Raw genomic sequence first — 18924 nt, 5'->3', positions numbered from 1 at the left:
TTTATTACGAGTATGTCATATTTTTCAATGCTGAAATTCCTGATTGGTTGGGTTTGGTAGTGGTGGTTGGTGGTGCCGTTAACGCAAGGTAGTACTAATGCTTATGTGGTTAATAGACTGCGATTGATGTTTACGCATTTGGGGGTCAACTACCGCTACCACCGAATCTTCTTCTTCTTTTTTTTCTTTTCTTCAGGCGAATAATAATAGTGTTTTGCTTGTTTATGTGGTAATAAGATGAAAAGAGAAAGGTCTCACTGCACAGTTGGGAAAAAGTGCTGGTCGGTTTGGCTGATTAACTACTTTGTTCATGAAATAGAGGCCGTAATTAATGCTAAGTTCGTCAAGTAGTTTGAATAATACGAACTTCTGATAACTACAGCAGCATCATCATAACATGATTCACAAAAAGGTCTATAACATGATAATCTGATATTAAAATATCAATCTTATTATAGGGGCGGCATGGATTATTAGAGGGACGGTATTCTAATAGGACAAAAAGGATTATTACATGATCATTCAAAGTGTCTCTTATCAAAAAAAATTTGGAAATGACAAATTAACCCTCATTATTGATAACCTAGTTTAGTGATGATAATCAAATTTAGTGTTAATGATTAATTTCACTTATATTAACTCAAAATCAAAATCAAAACAAAATCAGATTTTTAGAGTTAAAAAGAAAAAAGTTTAGAGGAGAAGAAAAAGAAAAACTTTTGTGATATTTGTGAAACCCTAGATTTTGATTCACTCAACCAAAATGACTGATTTCAGTAACCCGGTATACTTCTAAACTGGTTCCCATTAACTTTTTCTCGCTCAAAATTATCTAAAGTACGTAACAAATCAAAACTTTTAAATTTTCAGAAGAACTTACGGTTGCAATTTTGCTCGTGACCAACCGTAACTCTTAGTTACGGTTCGTAAGTTATCGAATACCAACCGTAACTGGTTAAATATGGGGAAGATCCAATTATAAAACCAGTTACGGTTGGTAATTAAATTTGGACAATAACCGCAACTAAATTACGTTGGTAACTAATGAATCGAGACCAACCGTAACTACCCTACGGTTGGTGTGTCAACTTAACTTTTGAACCGTAAATCATTATTTGATAAATTCTTAAGGCACAGGATTATTTACGGTTGGTATGGTTGTTTGAGTAACAAACCGTAACTCAGTTACGGTTGATAAATATGATGCAAATACAAACCGTAACTGAACATATTTCTCAAAACTAAGAACTTACGGTTGGTATTTGAGTTAAAACCAACTGTAGCATCAACCCAATCTACAGTTACGGTTCGTATTTGAGTTATTAACAACCGTAACTCACATGCAACCAGAAATTTCAATTTCAATTTTCATACAAAACCCTAATTTTTGATACAAAATTAACTTAAATCCAACACGATAAACTAAACCCTAACTGGGTTTTTCCAAACATTTTTCGAATCGTCGATTAATCGAAGACGATGAAATTTTCAGTTTTAATGGAGGTTACGGTTGATGGAGGAGAAGAGAAGATGAAGAAGATGATGAAAAAAACTGATTTGATTTTTTCTGATCCATTAGGTTTAAAAAAAATTGATTGATTTTTGTTGATTTAAGGTGAAAAGGGTAATCTAGTCAATTTACATCCCTTTAAGATATCCCCTAACCAACTAAAGGGACATTACTATCACAATGCCGCCCCTGTAATAAGCTTGTAAAATATAAAATACATTTTGATGAAGACAAAATGGGGGGAAAAACACTTGGGCCTCTTAAGCCCGCCAAACTAAATGGCCCAAATTAAACCCCAGCACTAAATTTCTTCGTCAGGCAGGTAATTCTCGGTATTTTTCTTAAAATTTTCTTGCATTATTAGGAATCATGGAGATTTTATGTTCAGACTTTAATCTTGGTTAATCTAAGAAAAGCAAGTATTTTACTTTGTTCAAGAAATAGAGGCAGTAATAAAAATCCAAAGTATTAACAACAAAGTTTTCAAACAGAAACATATTGTATTTCTAGAGATGCGGTCCATTCAAGTAAAGGAAACATAGCTCTTACAGAACATTGAGCTTTGTAATTCTAAAATGTATCATTGGGGATAGCTGATTGACAAAACCAGAGAAAATGTGCCAATCAAAACAGCCACTGCAAGACCTTTATCCAGAATTTTTCGCAAATTGGACCAACTTAATTAGGAGATACAAATTAGGTATTCTTTCGAGCAGGTTTCTTTGCGGCTTCTGCAGCTGCTTTTTCTGCTTCGATCTCGGCAACAATAATATCAATCTCAGATTCTTCGAGTTGACGCAACACCTTGTCTTTTCCCATTACAGCTATCTCTATGTTCTTCCCACCACTTTCAACAACCTACATGTGAAAGAACCAAGTTAGTAAACCACATGCCAGCATGGTGCATTTGGAGTTCGAAGAAGATCCGGATCTGCAGGTTATCGGGCAGATCAAGGTTCTAATCCTAGCATTGTCAACCATGAAATTCAGAACTATATTCATATGCCACAAAAAAAGGACCAACCACTCAACGACTCCGGGAATCACAGTCAATGCATGGGCTTCAAGGACATGCAAGATATTATGTCTATAAATTTGAGAAATCTTCGGATATTATGAATAGCAGTAATGACTATTTGACCAAGAATACCAAAGATGCGTAGCAAGCATGACAGACAGAAACTTCAACAGTTCCAGCAAAAACAAATGCTTTCCCCAATCTCATGCAAAGCCACCCCGTATTTTCATGTAACAAACAGTAAGTGTCCTATACGGCTCTAGAGAAGTATTAAATTAAACAACTTCCTAATCCATACGTATTACTTAACATGTAAATGAGTTCCTCAATACAAATCAGCAGCTTTTCGATGCAGCATGAGTTAAAATCGCATAAATACATTGTGAAAGTTTGTTTTGGTGAAGAACAGGCTAACAGAAACATATGCACACTAAACACTTCATTAAAATACAATGAAAAATATCAAATCAGATGCTGTAAATTTAGCTATCAACACAAAAACATATCATATAATATTCAAATGTTATATGGTCATCATTAGTGGCCAAGAATTAACACACTCTGTGCAACTAGCATAACTGCATAGTATGTCTAAAAAGTTTAAGTGAATATGAATCATATGATCATTATTGAAAGCTCACTATTAACTTAGTAAGGTCGTGAGAATAGCTAAGGGCATTTGACTGACTTAGATACTATACAACATACTAGAAATCCTACAATGACGTCCTATAGCCAACACAACAGAAACAAAAAAGGAGAAAGCATACCTCGAGCAATGCACGAATAGCAAGCTTCACAGTTTCTTGTCCAGAAGTTTCTTTGTAGTTTTTCTCCAAAAATTCACGCATAGAGTTAGAGTTTCTTCCTGTTGCATTGGCCTTCCAAGCTGAGAACGTCCCTGAGGGATCAGTCTGATACAGTGATGGAACATCAGTGTGAGGGTCAAAACCCACGATCAAAGTTGATAGCCCAAATGGTCTCACACCACCACTTTGAGTATACTTTTGCTGCAGACCAGCAATGTAGCGTGTGATATATTCAACTGTTACAGGATCCTCAACTGTGAGTCTATGGCTTTGACACTCAATCCTTGCCTTGTTTATTAAAACACGTGCATCTGCCTTAAGCCCAGCACAGGCCAAAGCAATGTGATTATCCAGGTTAACAATCTTCCTAACTGATCTGCAACAACACCAAAGACGAAAATAAATAAAAATCAATGTAAGCTACACAAGGACATCACAAGTCATAATTACAAGCTGCAGAACACATAATAAACCTTGAACTAGGATAATACCATGATATCATAAATTAACAGCTATCACAATCAACAATAAACTAGGTATTATAATCAATTAGACATTAAACCCATGTGATTGACATGTTAAACATCTTGGAGGCTTTGCTTAGAAAAACAATACATATACTACACTATTTGGGAATCCCTTAATGGTAACATGCCGCCATGAATTTTGGTCTCAGATTTAAATGACGCGTTGCTTCCATGTTAATCTCAACATTTAGTATACCACGTCATGTTTAAAAAACTAATGAAACAGAAGATCGAGGCAGTGATTTTTGCGGCTAGTTCGAAACTTAATGGTTTCCTAGCGTGTATGCAGAACCCATAACTTACTGTTTATTTAGCACTTAGCCTTCACAAGAGTAGGGACAAAACAATAGGCAGCTGTTCTACCCCACTTCGGCTCCTTTTTACAAAATACCTAAGGTCTCAACAGGATGGACTTCACCTCCTGACAACTGAATGCAGGTGTGGGCAGATGGTGCTGCTACCTACCCAAGGACTGCCCTGCACCTGCAGGAGCAGGATTTGTGTGTACAAACTCTCCAGGAATAATAGTTTAAGCTGTAGCAGATCCATTGGGCACACAGATGCCACAACAGCTGAAACTTGGGCATTAATACTTGCTAGCAGAGTTGTTATACAACCAATTGGATTCATGTGTGCTTTGAATCAAATTCCTCATGTGTGCTTTGAATCAAATTCCTTGACTCTCATACATTTTATGAACAGGTTACATGATTTACCTTGGTACTTATCAGGCATGATATCTGAAGCAAAGGAGCTGCTCGCAAACGTTCCACATTCAACTCTCTACCAAGTTTAAGAGAGGCAAACCAGGTGGCTGACTCTCTTGCCCGCTCCCAACACTCAGCAATTTAGTACACCATTATCCACTGAGTGTTGGCTGTTATCATGTCAGTATTTCTGCTAAGGCCGTTAATCAGTGACCTTAATGGAACATCTTATCCTCATGTAATGAAGAACTTGCTAGTTTAATCAAATTGAGCTATAGAATCAACTCTAGGTTTACGTTTTAACAGTTAAACACAATCAAATTTTTCCTAAAGTACCCTTACCAAACATAAACCCTAAAATTTCAACTAAAACCAATTTCACCATTTTCAACGAACAGAATCTGAAGCAAAAAGTTACGAATATAGATCTAAATAACAAAACCCATGAAAATAAAGAGCGAAATAGAGAAAAGGGTTTACCTAGAATCTTGAAGTTTAGCAGTAGATTTCTTCTCAACACCAAGAACAACAGTATCAGTACCTCTAACACCTACAGCTGCGTTTCCTTTCCTTACAGCTTCCAGGGCGTACTCAACCTGGAAAAGATGACCATCTGGTGAGAATACTGTGATTGCTCTATCGTATCGTGCCATTCTTTACTTCTTCTTCTCTACTGCGATTAAACGATCGATCTGAAAGAATTTAGTATTGAATCTTTTTTTTTTGGGGTGAGAGTAAAGAAAGAATTGGGGTTTTATTTTATATATTGATTTCAGCTTCTTTTGCAACAAGGCAAAACTTATGAAGTACTTTTTTCTAAAGAAATTACGATATTGTCCTCCACTTTTTAAATTTCCCTTACACTACATTTACACTGTGCTGAGCCTGACAATGTTTCGCAAACATAGTGGAGATGTTTTGCGATCAAACATGGTGCACTGCAAAACTGCAACCTTTTGTAATTTGGTTGCCTTGTGATTATTATGTGATGTAGATGTGGATGTTGACTTGGAGTGGAATTGTTCCTTTTAGAGTTGCTCGTGTCGAACCACAAAGAGCAAGGTTAAGAGAAACGTATGAGAAGGAATTAGATTTGGCTTCATGACGTTGTGGATTTTATCCCATTTTTAGTTTGCCGGAATGATTAACTCCACACATAGATGCATACATAGAAGAGTAGCACACAAAATGAGATTACAGAATTGCTTTCTTTTTACTTTCTTCCTTCCCTTTTCGTACTGTTTGTGAGCAACGTCTTCCTTCACTTATCTCTGCATCCCGATGATGTCCAAACCAACGGAATATATTGGCCATTTGGCCTAGCGTTGGCAGATAGATACCATGCCGTTGCTTGATACTCTTCGCATGGAAATTTGTTACACCGTTCTTTTGGTAAGAGAGAGAATGGTTGATAACATTAATTTGCAGTTAATTGGCTTTGTTAGATATGCATCCATCCCCACCTCTAAGCACTTTGCTTCATCAGACGACATGGCATGTGCAGTCAGTGCAACAATTGGTATGTGCAAACCAGTTCCCATCTCGGATTTTCTGATGGTTTTTGTTGCCTCATAACCATCCATCTTAGGCATCTGCAATTGTTTAACAATAGCAGTGTGTAAATTAGTTTAAGCCGGAACATTCATCAGACTCGAACCGAGGCCCGTAAGATGGATATAAAAATTAAAACTAAAATTAAAATTAAAAAAAAAAAACATTGCTAAAAGAATAGCTAGCTAACAAATGCAATTGATCAAGGTTTAAAGGTACTTACTTGACAATCCATGAGGACCAAATCAAACAACATCAACTCTCGGAACTGTGGTTGATTTCTAGTTTCACCATCTTGCTGAAGTGATTCCCATTTTCTACGTTCTTCTGTATTAAGCATGTATCTCAAAGCCTCTACTGCTTGCAACCCATCTCCTACTGCAACTACCATAGCACCCATCTTTTCCAACATTACTGTCGCGACTCTCTGTAACACAGGAGTATCTTCTGCCAGTAATATACATAAACCTTCTAGAGATTTCTTTCCAAGAATGACCCTGCTCGAGTCTACACGATCTTCTTGGATGATTCTAATCCCTGAAAGCCCACCATCTTCCAAGCTTCCACCTTCAATTTCTGTACACTCTGATGATTTTCTTATGTGCGACAGATTACGCAATGAGTCCTCAACATTGAATGAATCGGGATTAACATGAAATGGACATTGGGGTGATTTCTTCTTCACTGAAGACGAGACATGGCTTAGCTCAATTGAGCTGTTGTTAACCCCATTGAGATGCGGAAGTCGAGATGCTGGACTTCTTCCTGCAAGTGCTTCTCCAGCATGATACCTACTTTCTCTTGAGTTACAATTTCCACCATCAGAGATATCAGATTCATCCGAACTTGCATCATCATAAGGGATGGGATCAATTTCAAGACATTCATGCAAATCACCCTGCATTGTCGAATTCCTTGAAGTGTTGGATCCATTTCTTTGGGTGTTATCCACATTACTTTCTTTGATAATGGTTTCCAGAATATGAATCATTTTCGCTTTGTAAAATGGTTTATTTACCATCAACAGATGCCCTTTCCTACGAAGCTCCATCTTAATTGCATTGCAGGTATCATGGTTCAGAATCCATGCAAACTTTGCCTTCTTATGATATCTGTCAAGAAATTTAAGCTGCTCCTTCCATATATCTGTGCTCAAGTCAAGTACTCCAATATCGACTACTATGACAAAGGTTGAATCTTTAAGGTTTTGAATGCGTACTCCAGTTCTCAGGGTTTCACTTGCTGAATTCTCTACTTTGAAGCCATTCATACCATTGTTTTGAAAGACTTCACGAAGAATTTGAGTAAGCTCATTCCATTCAGATGCTTCCCAAGTGCCTACTCCGTTTTTCCTTAACCACTCAGACATGATAGATCTACTCATTGCACCATTAAGTGCTAGCAATACCTGCATTTGCGTAAAGTTACTCAGGGAAGGCATTCGGATTGACAAAATTGACTAATATATTAAACATGAATACAGAATTCCGAAATGCCTCTTCAAACATCTGTGCTTGGGTGCTTCCCAGAAGAAAGTGATTCTAGAAACCAGCAACTAACTAAATAAGATATTTTTTTTGGCTTTTTATTTGCGCAACAAATCTAAATTACTCTAAGCTAATCCCGGATTTGATTAAGTTAGGCCAGATTAGTAGTAAACCATTATAAGGTTCGCTTATGGTTTAACCATGCACTAAAGACTAGATTAAGTTAAAGCTAACTAGTGAACTATCCAATGTCTCCACGAGTTGTGTTACTCGAATTCATAATGGGAAGGTTAGAGTGACATGTGGCAAGCATGACAAGGATTCTCTTCTAGCCTGTTGCAATAAAGAGATAATATGTTTTATCCATCATCATGAGAAAATAGAAGTAGAAGTCCAAGTCAGAAGCCAAATAAGTTAGCTTCCTTTTCTTCTTCTTAACCATGTTTTATGTGTTGTTTATGCAGCCGTATATACTTTTTGTGATACTGTTTAATTCAGTTGAAGTGAGAACTGAATACATGATGTTCCTAAATCTGTAAAGCATGAATAAATACAAAGTTATGACTATTACTGAAGTCTATCTATAGAGTATGATCTGTTTTGATATGTATGGCTTTTGTACTATGTATGACAGCTGATTTTGTAAGTTGTAGAACATGTTAATACTATGGTCAAAGCTATTTTCAGCATACAGTTAATTTGATATCATGTTTAGGTTTTTTTTTATATAAGTAATGATGGTTAAAGAGTATATCTTTCAATTTTAACCTAACACTTAAAATTAAAAGAGAAAACAATAGATGTATATTTACTCACTATAATATTATGGTTGCGAAATTTTATTTGAGCATATTTCGCCGAGCAATCAAAAGGTGTACTGAGCTGCAAGGATAGTTGCATCAGGGTTCCCTGACCATTCTTCTTCACAACTTTGATTTTTCCACCCATTTTATGAACCTACCAAACCGATTAATCTATAAGCTAGAGAGCAAACAAACACAACAACTGGAAGAAAATATCAGTTAAGAAGGTTCAACTCACCAAAGTGCGAACTATGCACAGGCCAAGTCCGGTTCCACCATGCCTGCAGTTAGCAAATATTCGAGGACATTGGAACTTTATGCATGATTGTGTATCAAACTAAAGTACGCTAATATGACATGGAATCTCGATAAACAACAGTATCTAACAACAACTATTGCTCAGACTCAGTGTAAATGATCAGTCAAAAGAAGATAATGTAAGCATTGCCTAAGAGATAATTTTCTGAGACCATTTATTTTTACCTCAGCCAGTCTTAAAGCTCCAATGCCAAATTTTAACACATTGTATTCCCAGTAAACCAAGATTCAATTCTAAGCCCTTATGCTACCTTCCAATTTACACATCCAAGTGGGTGATTGAATACCCGATAATAGAGGTGGGCGATTGAATACTGGATAATAGAGGTAAATTTTCCGGTATTCAAAAGTCAAACATTAGATACACCTATCCAGCCAAATCCACTAGGTCGCCATTGATTGAATGGTGTGGTATGATGAGGATGTGAAATATCTATATGTACATTAAAGCTGAGTGACTTGGAGGTATCACATAGCATTTCATGATTAAGTAAACAAGGGACCGTAAACTGCTTACGTTCGTGTTGTTGAAGGGTCTGCTTGTTCGAAACTTTCAAATACAGATTCCCATTTGATTGGATCAATCCCTACATGAAAATAGAAGCCAACGTTAACCTAGCGACAAACTAGTGCCTTAATTCTGAAATCACTAAACAGAATGAAATAAGTTCAATACCACAGCCAGTGTCATCAACTTCGAACCAAAGAACAATTTTGTTATCCTTTTTGAAGGGTCTCTTTTCATGGTTTCCATTTGACTTGATTTTAGGTGTAGATTTGCGGTAAGTGGATAACGTCAAGGCATTTGTGCCAGTTTCAGAGCTCTCACACCATCCCCGCAAAACAATATGACCAGCTGTAAGGAATTCACAAATTAGATACCAAAAACTTACTTGATCATGCTCAAATACCACTGTACTTATATAACTGGTGGAGGTGAGCACAATCAGTAGTTTTGCTTTTTACATTAAGTTTTTCTTTATAGTTTATATATTGAAGTGAGCAACGTAAAGGGAGATACAGTCTGCAACAATTCAATTTCTAATTAAAAGTAGCAATAAAGTGGTGGTGCTTACATGATGTAAACTTGATAGAATTGCTGATGAGATTTACAAATATTTGAACCAATCTGGCAGAGTCTCCAAGAACTAGCTTTGGCATATCATCTGCGAAAGTAGACGCACAACACATTTGAAACAAATAATCAGATTAGATAAGTCTCAGTAACTTTTTTGTTTCCACACAATTGTATATATTGAAATATTCAAACGACAAGATAGATGTACTTACCAGAGAGATCTAGAACAGTCTCAACATTATGGTTGATGCATTGCACAGAAAACATATCCATTAGTCCTTCGAGTTCCCGTCCCAAGTCAAACTCAGCTTCTTCAAGTACGAGTTTTCCAGATTCAACCTTCAAAAATGAGATAATAACTGTTCAAAATAGTTGCTTGCTTCTTCTATCAGTCTCAGAGTGCTTTCTGTTCATTACTCGTTAATGTGTAATAATGTTATGTTTCTGTTCCTTATGTATGTTGTACAAGTGAACTAATTGTAACAATCAGGGGTCTTTTTTTTTTTGCTGAATACAAGTAAAAGGCTTCGAATGGGTCATTGTTGTATACAAATTGGAAACCTAACATTTGTATGGGCATCTCACCTTGCTGAGGTCCAAAATGTTATTTAGAAGCCGAAGAAGAGCATTGGAACTTTTGCGAATCTGAGTTACCGTTGAGTATTGTTCGTTTGTTAGACAATCATCACATATCAGAATATCCAGCAGTCCTATAACTGCAGCCATAGGTGTCCGTAGCTCATGACTGCATTATATTAGAAGAAGAAATTTTACTTACCACAACTATAAAAAGCGGTATACCAGATTCAGAAACAGTCAGCTAAGTCTTAACAGAGTGAAAAGCACCAAAAAAGTGGAATTGACTGATAAGAACGAAAGAAGACACTTCAACTTACAACACACAACAGGTAACATCACGAAAGCTTGTCATATTAACTAAGAAAAGTGCAAAGTAATGAACAACAAAACATTGACACATCCATGGACTCACCTCATGTTCGCCAAGAACTGGCTTTTATAGTTGCTTGATGCCTCTGCACGTCTTCTTGCATCGAGATGGCTTATCAGTTCTGCTCTCAGTTTCATTTCCTTTGAGACTCCACTGGTCAATATTAAAATACAGAGACAGCCGATGAATAGTATACAAACAGATGCCGATATTAGTATGACCAATGTCTCAAACGCTCTCTGGTCTACCTTTCCCATAACATATCTTCTCGGAATGATAATAACACCCACCTGTACGAGGTATTAACCATCAGATCATCTTTATAAAGGTAATTTAATAAGACAAATCTCTCTCTTTCGAAATAATTTGAAACATGGGAAAAACATGAGAGTGACTGTGACATCTAGGAATTTGGTCTAGTTTTCAAAGATCTATTACAGACAACTAAAAGCAAGAGAACTTCTTTGTGGAATGTAATAGACTTCTAAAATCTTTTGGTTGAATCACGAAGTATATGATTTGGTTCATTGGCCAACTAAAACATAATGCAGCTGTTCTCATTCATTTCTAACAAAAAGGGAAAAAGTAAGAGACAAATAAACATTTTATATTGTGGTTATTTCTTACCAGTGGAAGTCTCTTAAGATTAAGGAAGAAGGAATCGATGTAGTACTGCTGGTGTCCAAGCTTAACGTTCTCAGCATGAACCTCGTGATTAGGACGCAACTTGCTGCCGTAAGCTTTCCCCAACCACTTGGCACCCATTTTTATTATGTGATCTTCTGAATCAACTGGCATCATAAGCGCGGGACCTCCTGACAAATTCCTCAAAAGTGGGGCATCTGTAGATGTTGCAAGTAGATATCCTTCCTGAGAAGTCAAGTACATGTATCCACTGTGGTAGTCTACCAATTCCCTCATTAGCTGACCCACACTGTATAATGCTGTAGTAACACCCACAACCGCCACTATACTTCCATTTGGAGCGTCTAAAACCGGTAATGCTGCTGATAACAGTGGTGAATCAGTAAATTTGCTTACTTTTACATGCCATGAAGGTGCACCATCTGCAACTTCTGATGGACCAGCTATATCAATTAAGCCATCTGGGGGGACCCGTTTCGGTTTCCCTTTTGTCTCACCAGTTACCTGATCTACTGCTTCACGGTACCAAATTGCTGAGAGATTACCATGTAGGGATTGATTATTCCAACCTGGATATGGTGACTGCACACCAGTACTGTGGGTTCCTGCACCCGAAGAGTTAACGAGGTCGGAGTAGATATAGAATGTGTTATTAGTCTTGTGATCTCTATGAAAAGCCTGGACGAACCCATTCTTGTAACTGATAGTTATTGCATTAAGAGCCCTTCGACTTGCAAAGAGTGCCCATGTTACATTCTTCATTACTTCATAAAGCTGCCAACAATCAGCGTAACATAAATCAAAGAAGCACCAAGGAATAAACAATAGTCCTAAACTAGATAAATAGAAACAACAAAGGTAGGATGTATCTAGAACTGACCTCAACTTTCGGTCCTTGGGTCTTTGGCCCATCGTAGCGTCTAATAACGTATTCAGAAAGCTTAACCTGCGCCATTGTTATTTCTACAGTTGAATTCAAGATGTTCCACATCCGTAATATTGGACGCTGTAGAAGTTCGTAACGGAGACCAAATGCTAAGCTGTTTATTGATTTTGTTGTGTACACCCTTGTAAAGTGCCATGTCAATACGGTTAACATCCCAATTAAAATAGCTAGCATCACCTGCATTAAGAATGTAATTAGGAGTATTCTAAGAATGTAAGTGGTAAGCTCAAAAGCTACCATTGATGTATTATAATCATGCAGGATGAAACACGGCATTCATTTCTTCACTAAAGACATTAGTAGGATTTTGTACAAAATGAAGACCTAATAAGGTTTTTGTTAGGACCTCTATTAACTCTTCTACTTGATTTTACGCTTCAATACAAAAACCCTTACTTCCTAAACTCCTATTACTTATAAATCAAAAATGGGTTTTCCAAATATCTTACCTGGTACAAGTTTCAGCTCAATCAGCAACATCATCATCTTTGAAATTTGGAATTTTTGAAAACGGGCGGAATTTTTGTCAAATAAAAACTGAATTGATGGATTTGACATAAAAACCCTAATAATGATCAAGTTGGCCGATAATGATGATAGTTGGTTAAAGAATCTATAAAATCCCAAATGATGATTGTAGATGAAGGAAGATAAAAAAATCGAGTCAAAAGACAAAGACTTATATTTTGTTTGAGTACAACACGCAAAAAAAAAAAAAAAAAAAAAAAAACACGTGTATGGCCCCACACACAACGACTTGGGTCAATGTTACATGACCCAATTCTGACTGCTTTTGCTTTCATTTTTTTTGCAGTTCGCATTGAAGATCAAGTGATGCATCATGGCTATGTATGGCTTGCTAAATTATCAAAAACGAGAATAGGAAAAGAAAAAATGTGACTAGTAAATGAGTTGTTTCTATGCTTACCATTATAGCAAGGCGAGCAACGAAGACGCTGTAATAAGAAGAAAGGCAATGTGTATTATAATTTGTTCCAAACTGAAACTGATCATCATTTGTATTATCTTCTTCATCTTTAGCACCATGTTCTCCTCCTCCACCATTAGCACGTCGTCTTCGAGGATGAATAGAACTGTTTTCGTCGGAACCATTACACAACCCTCTGAGTACTCTTCTTAGACGTAATGGTATAGGAGTCGAAGGTGTTGTTGGCGGCGATTCAGAAGTACTCATCGAGTTGCTTCTCTCCATTGAATATCCTTATGATCACTCACTACCATTAAAACAACACAAAACTAACTATTCTACTACTACTTGTTTCTCTTTTTTTTAATTATCTTTTTTCCTGCTAGAGGGAGATATCTAAATAAAAGGATTCTTTTGGTGGTGTGGTGATGAAGTTGGTTTTATATTGAACTTGGAAGTGGTTGTTGATGTGATAGTGGATTGGTCACTCTTCTGAAACCGACGAATCGTTATTAGAGTATGTTTTGTCAAAAGTGGGGGTCATTGTTTACTCCTAATCTAATCCGTATATATATCACTCTCATTTTTTTATCACTTTGTTAGATTGTTGTTGATGTAAGATTTGATTTGGACCATCTAGTTGTGCATACAGAATTTTTTCTTTAAACAAAAAAAAAAAGATAAGGAATTTTACCTAATAAGCCTTCAAGCACAACAAAGGGAACAATATCACTTTCTTCTTTAGGTAATTCTAAAGCAAAATTTTGCATTAGCTGTTGGGGTGAGATTGGATTACAGCCTTAATTAACAGATATGTGTGGTCTCTTGATTCTTCAAAGACTACTTTCAACTAAGAATCTATCTGGAATAGTATATATTCAAGCAATCACATTTTCACACTATTAAAAAGAGACTTCACTTGGGTTGATGTTCAAGACCGAAAGAGTTGGCTGTTAGTATTTGTTGTTATTGGCAGTTTGTTAAAGACTTCGTTCCTTTTGCAAAAGCAAATGAAATTGAGTAAATTTGGAAGAGAGGGCAATTTAGGTATGAGATGATAAGTGAGTGACTTTTGGATCTTTTGAGATTAATACCAGTTAGATTTTGTGAGAGAAAATCAGTCTCAACTCTCAATTGCTCTGAACAAATATCTTTTGAGGCGTGTACATGAACCAGTACAATCATTCTAGGTTGAAATTTAGTGGGCGGTGATGACTTAATCAAACAAAGTATGTTTAAATGATAAACTAATACATCTATTACTTATCATAAACTTTATTCCCTTTATATTTCTTTTCATTTCTCTAACAAAAAAAATCCATCTAGACTTATTGTTTAAGTATGTTTACAGGACTACACTTCATCATCCATATAGAAGAACCCTGACCAATCTTTTATCAAACAGTACAGTACTAGCTCTAGCTCACATCACGGCACTATCAACCGCCAGCAGTCTACCACTTATCAATTCTTTGGTTGCAATGTGGACTCAGCAACCAAAACAAAAGCATTAAAGTATTATAAAACCATCAAAGTTTTTCAGTTTTAGTGCTAGACATGCTTCATGTTAGGACAATCCTATCTCTTTATCTCTTAACTTTTTGAATAAAGCCTAAAACCCAACAAATACAAGGACATGCACATTCATGGGTTTGGGCTAGATTCATAATATGGTTACTTGTAGTCTCTCACTGGAGTGATACTTATACAACATTTTGCTGGAACTAGGAAAAGATCACATACTGACTCTGAGATATCCACTGTAAAGTCGGAAAATTCCAAAAGAAGAAATGTAACAATCCAGATATAAGAAGATTTATTTTTATATGCTGCGACTAAATGTAATTAGCATAATACAAGTTATATTCACAAGGTCCTGTAATCAAGCAACACCTGAGGAGATGTGTCTATGTCTGATCTAGTTAATATGTATCTAGGTATGCTCAAATAGAGCTTAGTATATTACAGAATTTGTGGAAAAATGAACAAATGAAATGCATACCTCGTTGCTGGAATCTTGCATCATGTAAGAATATGGGGATTCAGATTGAGATCCATATAGGCTACTTTTTGTACTTAAAATCTTCAGCTGCGGACTTAAAAGCTGACTTCCCAAGGGTAGTGGGTTTGATTGCACTCTTAGGGTTGAGCGCTTTACGTATCTTCAGAACTGCCCATGCGGCCCCAGCAGCATGCCCTGCAGCGTCTAGCCCTTCATCCGTTGCCTCTGCTGCTTTTTCTCCATACCTGCAATCAGATAGCTTATTAGAGCCTTTTTCCATTCATAACATCGACCATCTTCGCATTCATCCTTTTTTTCTTCTGGTTCTGGTAAAACTGGTTACTAGAAGAAAACTAAAGAAACAAGATAAATATACACTAATGTTCAGATACAGACAGTTAAGGTCGAACATATATGTGTGCAATTAGGCTGGAGTAAACCATCTTTTCTCTGACTTAGTATATCTGGTTAAAACTGACTTATCCTTACTGTCAGAGGTTTGTTGTCTCAACCTGAGGCGAATATGGAGATATCTACATTTAAGTATGTCGGAACTATTTTTGAACATATATATACACAGGAATACTGGTGCAGGGTCGATCAAGGATAGCGGGGGCATTAGCAAATTTCAGGCACAGATTACAATTACTAAGAATTTACAGAAAAAGAAATAATGCAAGGATTCAAGATGTTTAGTCCTCCAAAAGACTGGATAACAATGAATCCATAGTAGGAGACAGAGCAAGCATTGAACTAAAAGGTAATTTCAAAGAATGGTCTCAAGGGTAGACATGATAATTACCTGTGTGAAACAAGTCCTGTTGTGACGGTGGATGATGTTGACATGACATTCTTTCCAGCTACTTCAAAAGCATCACAAACCCTCCCTGTTAACCAGCAAAGAAAGATACCTTCAATTTTGTCGACTGAGAAACCATATTCTATACCAAGTAATACGAATAGAAAGGTTTGGAAATAACAAAGATAATGCCGAAGGGGAACCAAATCTATTAGTTTCGTGTATTCAACACAATTTATTACCCCAACACTGAAAAAGAGTAATGGAACAAAGTTTCAAACATCTAAGTATTGCGGATCAGGCCAGACAAGTTCACAACAGATGAATATTTCTGTTCTATAATTTTAGCCTGTTGAAAAAGTTAAAGACTCCCCACTACTGAAGTGCCTGCACATATCCAACAAAATGAAGCCCCGTCCACTGAATGATGGTTAAGACTAAACATAGAATAGCAGGTAATGCCTATTGCTGCGGATTTACTCCCTAAGTGACTGCAATGTGCGGGGCCCTTCAGCCTTCCCAACCCCTCAGGAGTTACCAAACCGAGCTAAAGAAAAATAGAAATTTCAATTGCCATCCTCGACCAATGAACACACAGTTCCTCCAAAACAATGCACACATGATATGCAACACACCTAAGTAATGAAAGTAACAGCTCACTTCCGAAATACAATGAATTGCCTGATATGCATAATAACAAATGAGCAAAGTAATCTTAACTCCTTAAAGTAAAAAAACATCGTGATTGCAACACGTAGTCAAGCAATATTAAGCCGTTAGCGAAGAGATTGTGTAAATTGTAAGGATACGATCTCAAACTACACCATAAAGCAAGAAGACAATATGCTGCAATAGTCAATCAGGCAATATGATTAACATACCTAATCCATCCAGGGAAGCAAGAACGACTTCCCCTGGGAGCATACTGAAGAATTTCTTTCCCACTTTGGAGTTCACAACTGAACTCGAGAAATATCCTGAGACCTTCAAAACCCCACAAAGTATTCCAGTTGCCACTTTCTCTGACATCTTGGTGATCCTCTTAACCCTAAGGGAATCATCATAATGACAAAGGTTATGACACATGGATACCCTTAAACAGCAGATATTTAATCCGCCTAAATTTTAATCCAAAAGAAGGAACTGAAAACAGCAAATTCATAAGACTACAGAATTCATGTTGGAAGTGAAAACCTTTTTATTCTCTTCATTACTTCAGGGCTAACTTCTGATTGTTCAGCACAGGGAGCCATCCTCTTAAGCAAAAATTCATTTCCCCATTTCAGCCTATCAATTGTAACATCCCCACACCACAGTATTCCCTTAATCACCTGACCAGATCCTACTGCAATGGCCTTAGCAACAAACCCACTATATTCCTCTACGTTTGGAGCCAACGTCGTCCAATAAGCCGCAGCCAATTTCTCCATATCCTTCTGCTTCTCTGGAGTTAACTCCGCTGGCGATGTCTCCTTAGCCATCAATCCATCCAATACCTCAGATTTCTTCGATACCTTCTGAACAGAAAAACTAATATAAGTCTCCAGAATCTTATCAAATTCCTTCAGCAAATGTTCTTGTCCTTTTGATGCAAATGTTACACCATAATTCAATATACTATCAGATTCGTTTCCTTTATGATGATCCTCATCGTCGTCACTAGAATCCGATTCATCTACAGGCGGAATACGAAGCGAGAAAAAGTAATGTGATTCATCTAATTTAACAGCAGCTTCATCTTTTCCAAGAGGCCATTGAATCTCATCACCAATACGAGCAAGAACAGCTACAACGTGAATTCCTTGACGAAGCCTAAGAATCGATAAATCACCAGATGCTAATTCAACACTATATTTTTTATCTATTAAATGAGCAATTGCACCAGGGATTGTAAGTATAATTTCTTCAATTGGTTCTGTTGGAGCTGTTGGCGGTGGATTGGATTTGGGATTATGAAGAGGTTCTTCGCAATGTGGGAAAAGATTTTCAACATATTCTTCAACAACTATTCTTGGATACAAGTTTGATGATGATGATGGTTTTGAATCATTTGAGTGGTACTTAGGGATGGATTCAGGGTTTGATTGAATTACTTCTGGATATAGAGGCTTATGGATATTATCACTAGCCATTGTTCTAAAATTAGGGTTTGCAGAAAAATGGGGTTAGGGTTACAAAAACCAACAGAAAAAAAAAATAAGCAAAAGACTACCAAATTGAAGAAGAAAGAAAGATATAATCTATTGGCTGGAAAGAACTGAGGAGGAATTGGAAAGATACCATTTTCTGCCATTGACAGTCCGAATTTCCCGCGCTTTCTCAGGCAACGGTTATGAAATTGGGAGGAAAAGAGAGGACTAGAGCAGAGGTAGTGTACTACTTAGAGCATCCACAGTGGGCGACTAAACCCAAATATTTGGTTTATTAACGAGACGTAGTGGGACGGACTATCGATTAAATCCTGACCATCGATTAAATTCCAGACTATATTTGGTCTGGGATCAGGACTAAATCCAAATTTGATCGCGCGGGACCTGAAGGCTACGCCCCACACCAGGCGTACATTTAGTTTACGCCCCACACCAGGCGTGTTTTTAATCTCCGCGCGATTCATTTTTTTTTCAATTTTGTATGGGGCGGGGCTTTACACCTCCGCCCCATAAGATGACTTTGAAATATTAGTGGGACGGGCGGAGATTTAATCCTCCGCCCCAAATTTTTTTTTTTTTTTTTTTTTTTATAAAACAACGGGCGGACGTATAGTCACACGCCCCACATCAGGCGAATGCACAGTGTTACGCTCGATCAAATTTAGTCTTCCACCCGTAGCGTCACACACCAGACTAA

At 37.0% G+C, this 18924-nt stretch overlaps 3 protein-coding genes across 4 annotated transcripts; all 3 read right to left on the bottom strand.

Moving 5' to 3' along the window:
• Positions 1–1938: 1938 nt before the first annotated feature.
• On the bottom strand, positions 1939–5342 carry LOC113290866 (proteasome subunit alpha type-7). The gene is made up of 3 exons (XM_026540459.1): positions 5052–5342; positions 3299–3713; positions 1939–2368 (listed from the first exon to the last, which is right to left on the bottom strand). Exons 1-3 carry the CDS (start codon positions 5222–5224, stop codon positions 2207–2209), a joined length of 750 nt encoding a protein of 249 aa, XP_026396244.1. The 5' UTR covers positions 5225–5342; the 3' UTR covers positions 1939–2206.
• Positions 5343–5648: 306 nt separating this feature from the next.
• LOC113290853 (histidine kinase 1-like) lies at positions 5649–13647 on the bottom strand. Of its 2 annotated transcripts, none has more exons than XM_026540444.1 (13): positions 13277–13647; positions 12283–12525; positions 11385–12176; positions 10800–11047; positions 10394–10553; positions 10021–10147; positions 9807–9896; positions 9407–9586; positions 9248–9317; positions 8651–8693; positions 8426–8566; positions 6346–7530; positions 5649–6163 (listed from the first exon to the last, which is right to left on the bottom strand). In XM_026540444.1, the coding sequence occupies exons 1-13, from the start codon at positions 13559–13561 to the stop codon at positions 5948–5950; spliced, it is 3780 nt and encodes a 1259-aa protein (XP_026396229.1). In that variant the 5' UTR covers positions 13562–13647; the 3' UTR covers positions 5649–5947. The 2 variants fall into 2 exon arrangements, with proteins under 2 accessions (XP_026396229.1, XP_026396233.1); XM_026540448.1 differs by lacking the exon at positions 13277–13647 and adding an exon at positions 12798–12951.
• A 1422-nt stretch (positions 13648–15069) lies between these two features.
• Positions 15070–18303, bottom strand: LOC113290844 (protein EARLY-RESPONSIVE TO DEHYDRATION 7, chloroplastic-like). Its single transcript, XM_026540436.1, has 4 exons — positions 17272–18303; positions 16959–17125; positions 16081–16165; positions 15070–15523 (listed from the first exon to the last, which is right to left on the bottom strand). Exons 1-4 carry the CDS (start codon positions 18207–18209, stop codon positions 15340–15342), a joined length of 1374 nt encoding a protein of 457 aa, XP_026396221.1. The 5' UTR covers positions 18210–18303; the 3' UTR covers positions 15070–15339.
• Positions 18304–18924: the final 621 nt, after the last annotated feature.

This window comes from Papaver somniferum, chromosome 1 (genome assembly GCF_003573695.1).
Source record: "Papaver somniferum cultivar HN1 chromosome 1, ASM357369v1, whole genome shotgun sequence".
Lineage (NCBI taxonomy): Eukaryota > Viridiplantae > Streptophyta > Magnoliopsida > Ranunculales > Papaveraceae > Papaver > Papaver somniferum.
The sequence above is the reverse complement of the archived record's forward strand: the minus strand, read 5'-3'. Positions and strand labels throughout refer to the sequence as shown.

Bases quoted from the DNA above. Each gene is read 5' to 3' on its own strand.
- LOC113290866 (XM_026540459.1), bottom strand. From the start codon at position 5,224: ATGGCACGATACGATAGAGCAATCACAGTATTCTCACCAGATGGTCAT. The intron at 3,714-5,051 runs GTAAACCCTTTT...GTGTTGTTGCAG, and splicing joins GCTAAACTTCAAGATTCTAG to ATCAGTTAGGAAGATTGTTA. The intron at 2,369-3,298 runs GTATGCTTTCTC...TTTCACATGTAG, and splicing joins CTATTCGTGCATTGCTCGAG to GTTGTTGAAAGTGGTGGGAA.
- LOC113290844 (XM_026540436.1), bottom strand. From the start codon at position 18,209: ATGGCTAGTGATAATATCCATAAGCCTCTATATCCAGAAGTAATTCAA. The intron at 16,166-16,958 runs GTATGTTAATCA...GCTGGTTAACAG, and splicing joins TGCTTCCCTGGATGGATTAG to GGAGGGTTTGTGATGCTTTT. The intron at 15,524-16,080 runs GTAATTATCATG...ATCTGATTGCAG, and splicing joins ACAGGACTTGTTTCACACAG to GTATGGAGAAAAAGCAGCAG.
- LOC113290853 (XM_026540444.1), bottom strand. From the start codon at position 13,561: ATGGAGAGAAGCAACTCGATGAGTACTTCTGAATCGCCGCCAACAACA. The intron at 10,148-10,393 runs GTGAGATGCCCA...TCATTTTTGAAG, and splicing joins ACATTTTGGACCTCAGCAAG to GTTGAATCTGGAAAACTCGT. The intron at 8,694-9,247 runs GTAAGCAGTTTA...TGCTAACTGCAG, and splicing joins GACCCTTCAACAACACGAAC to GCATGGTGGAACCGGACTTG.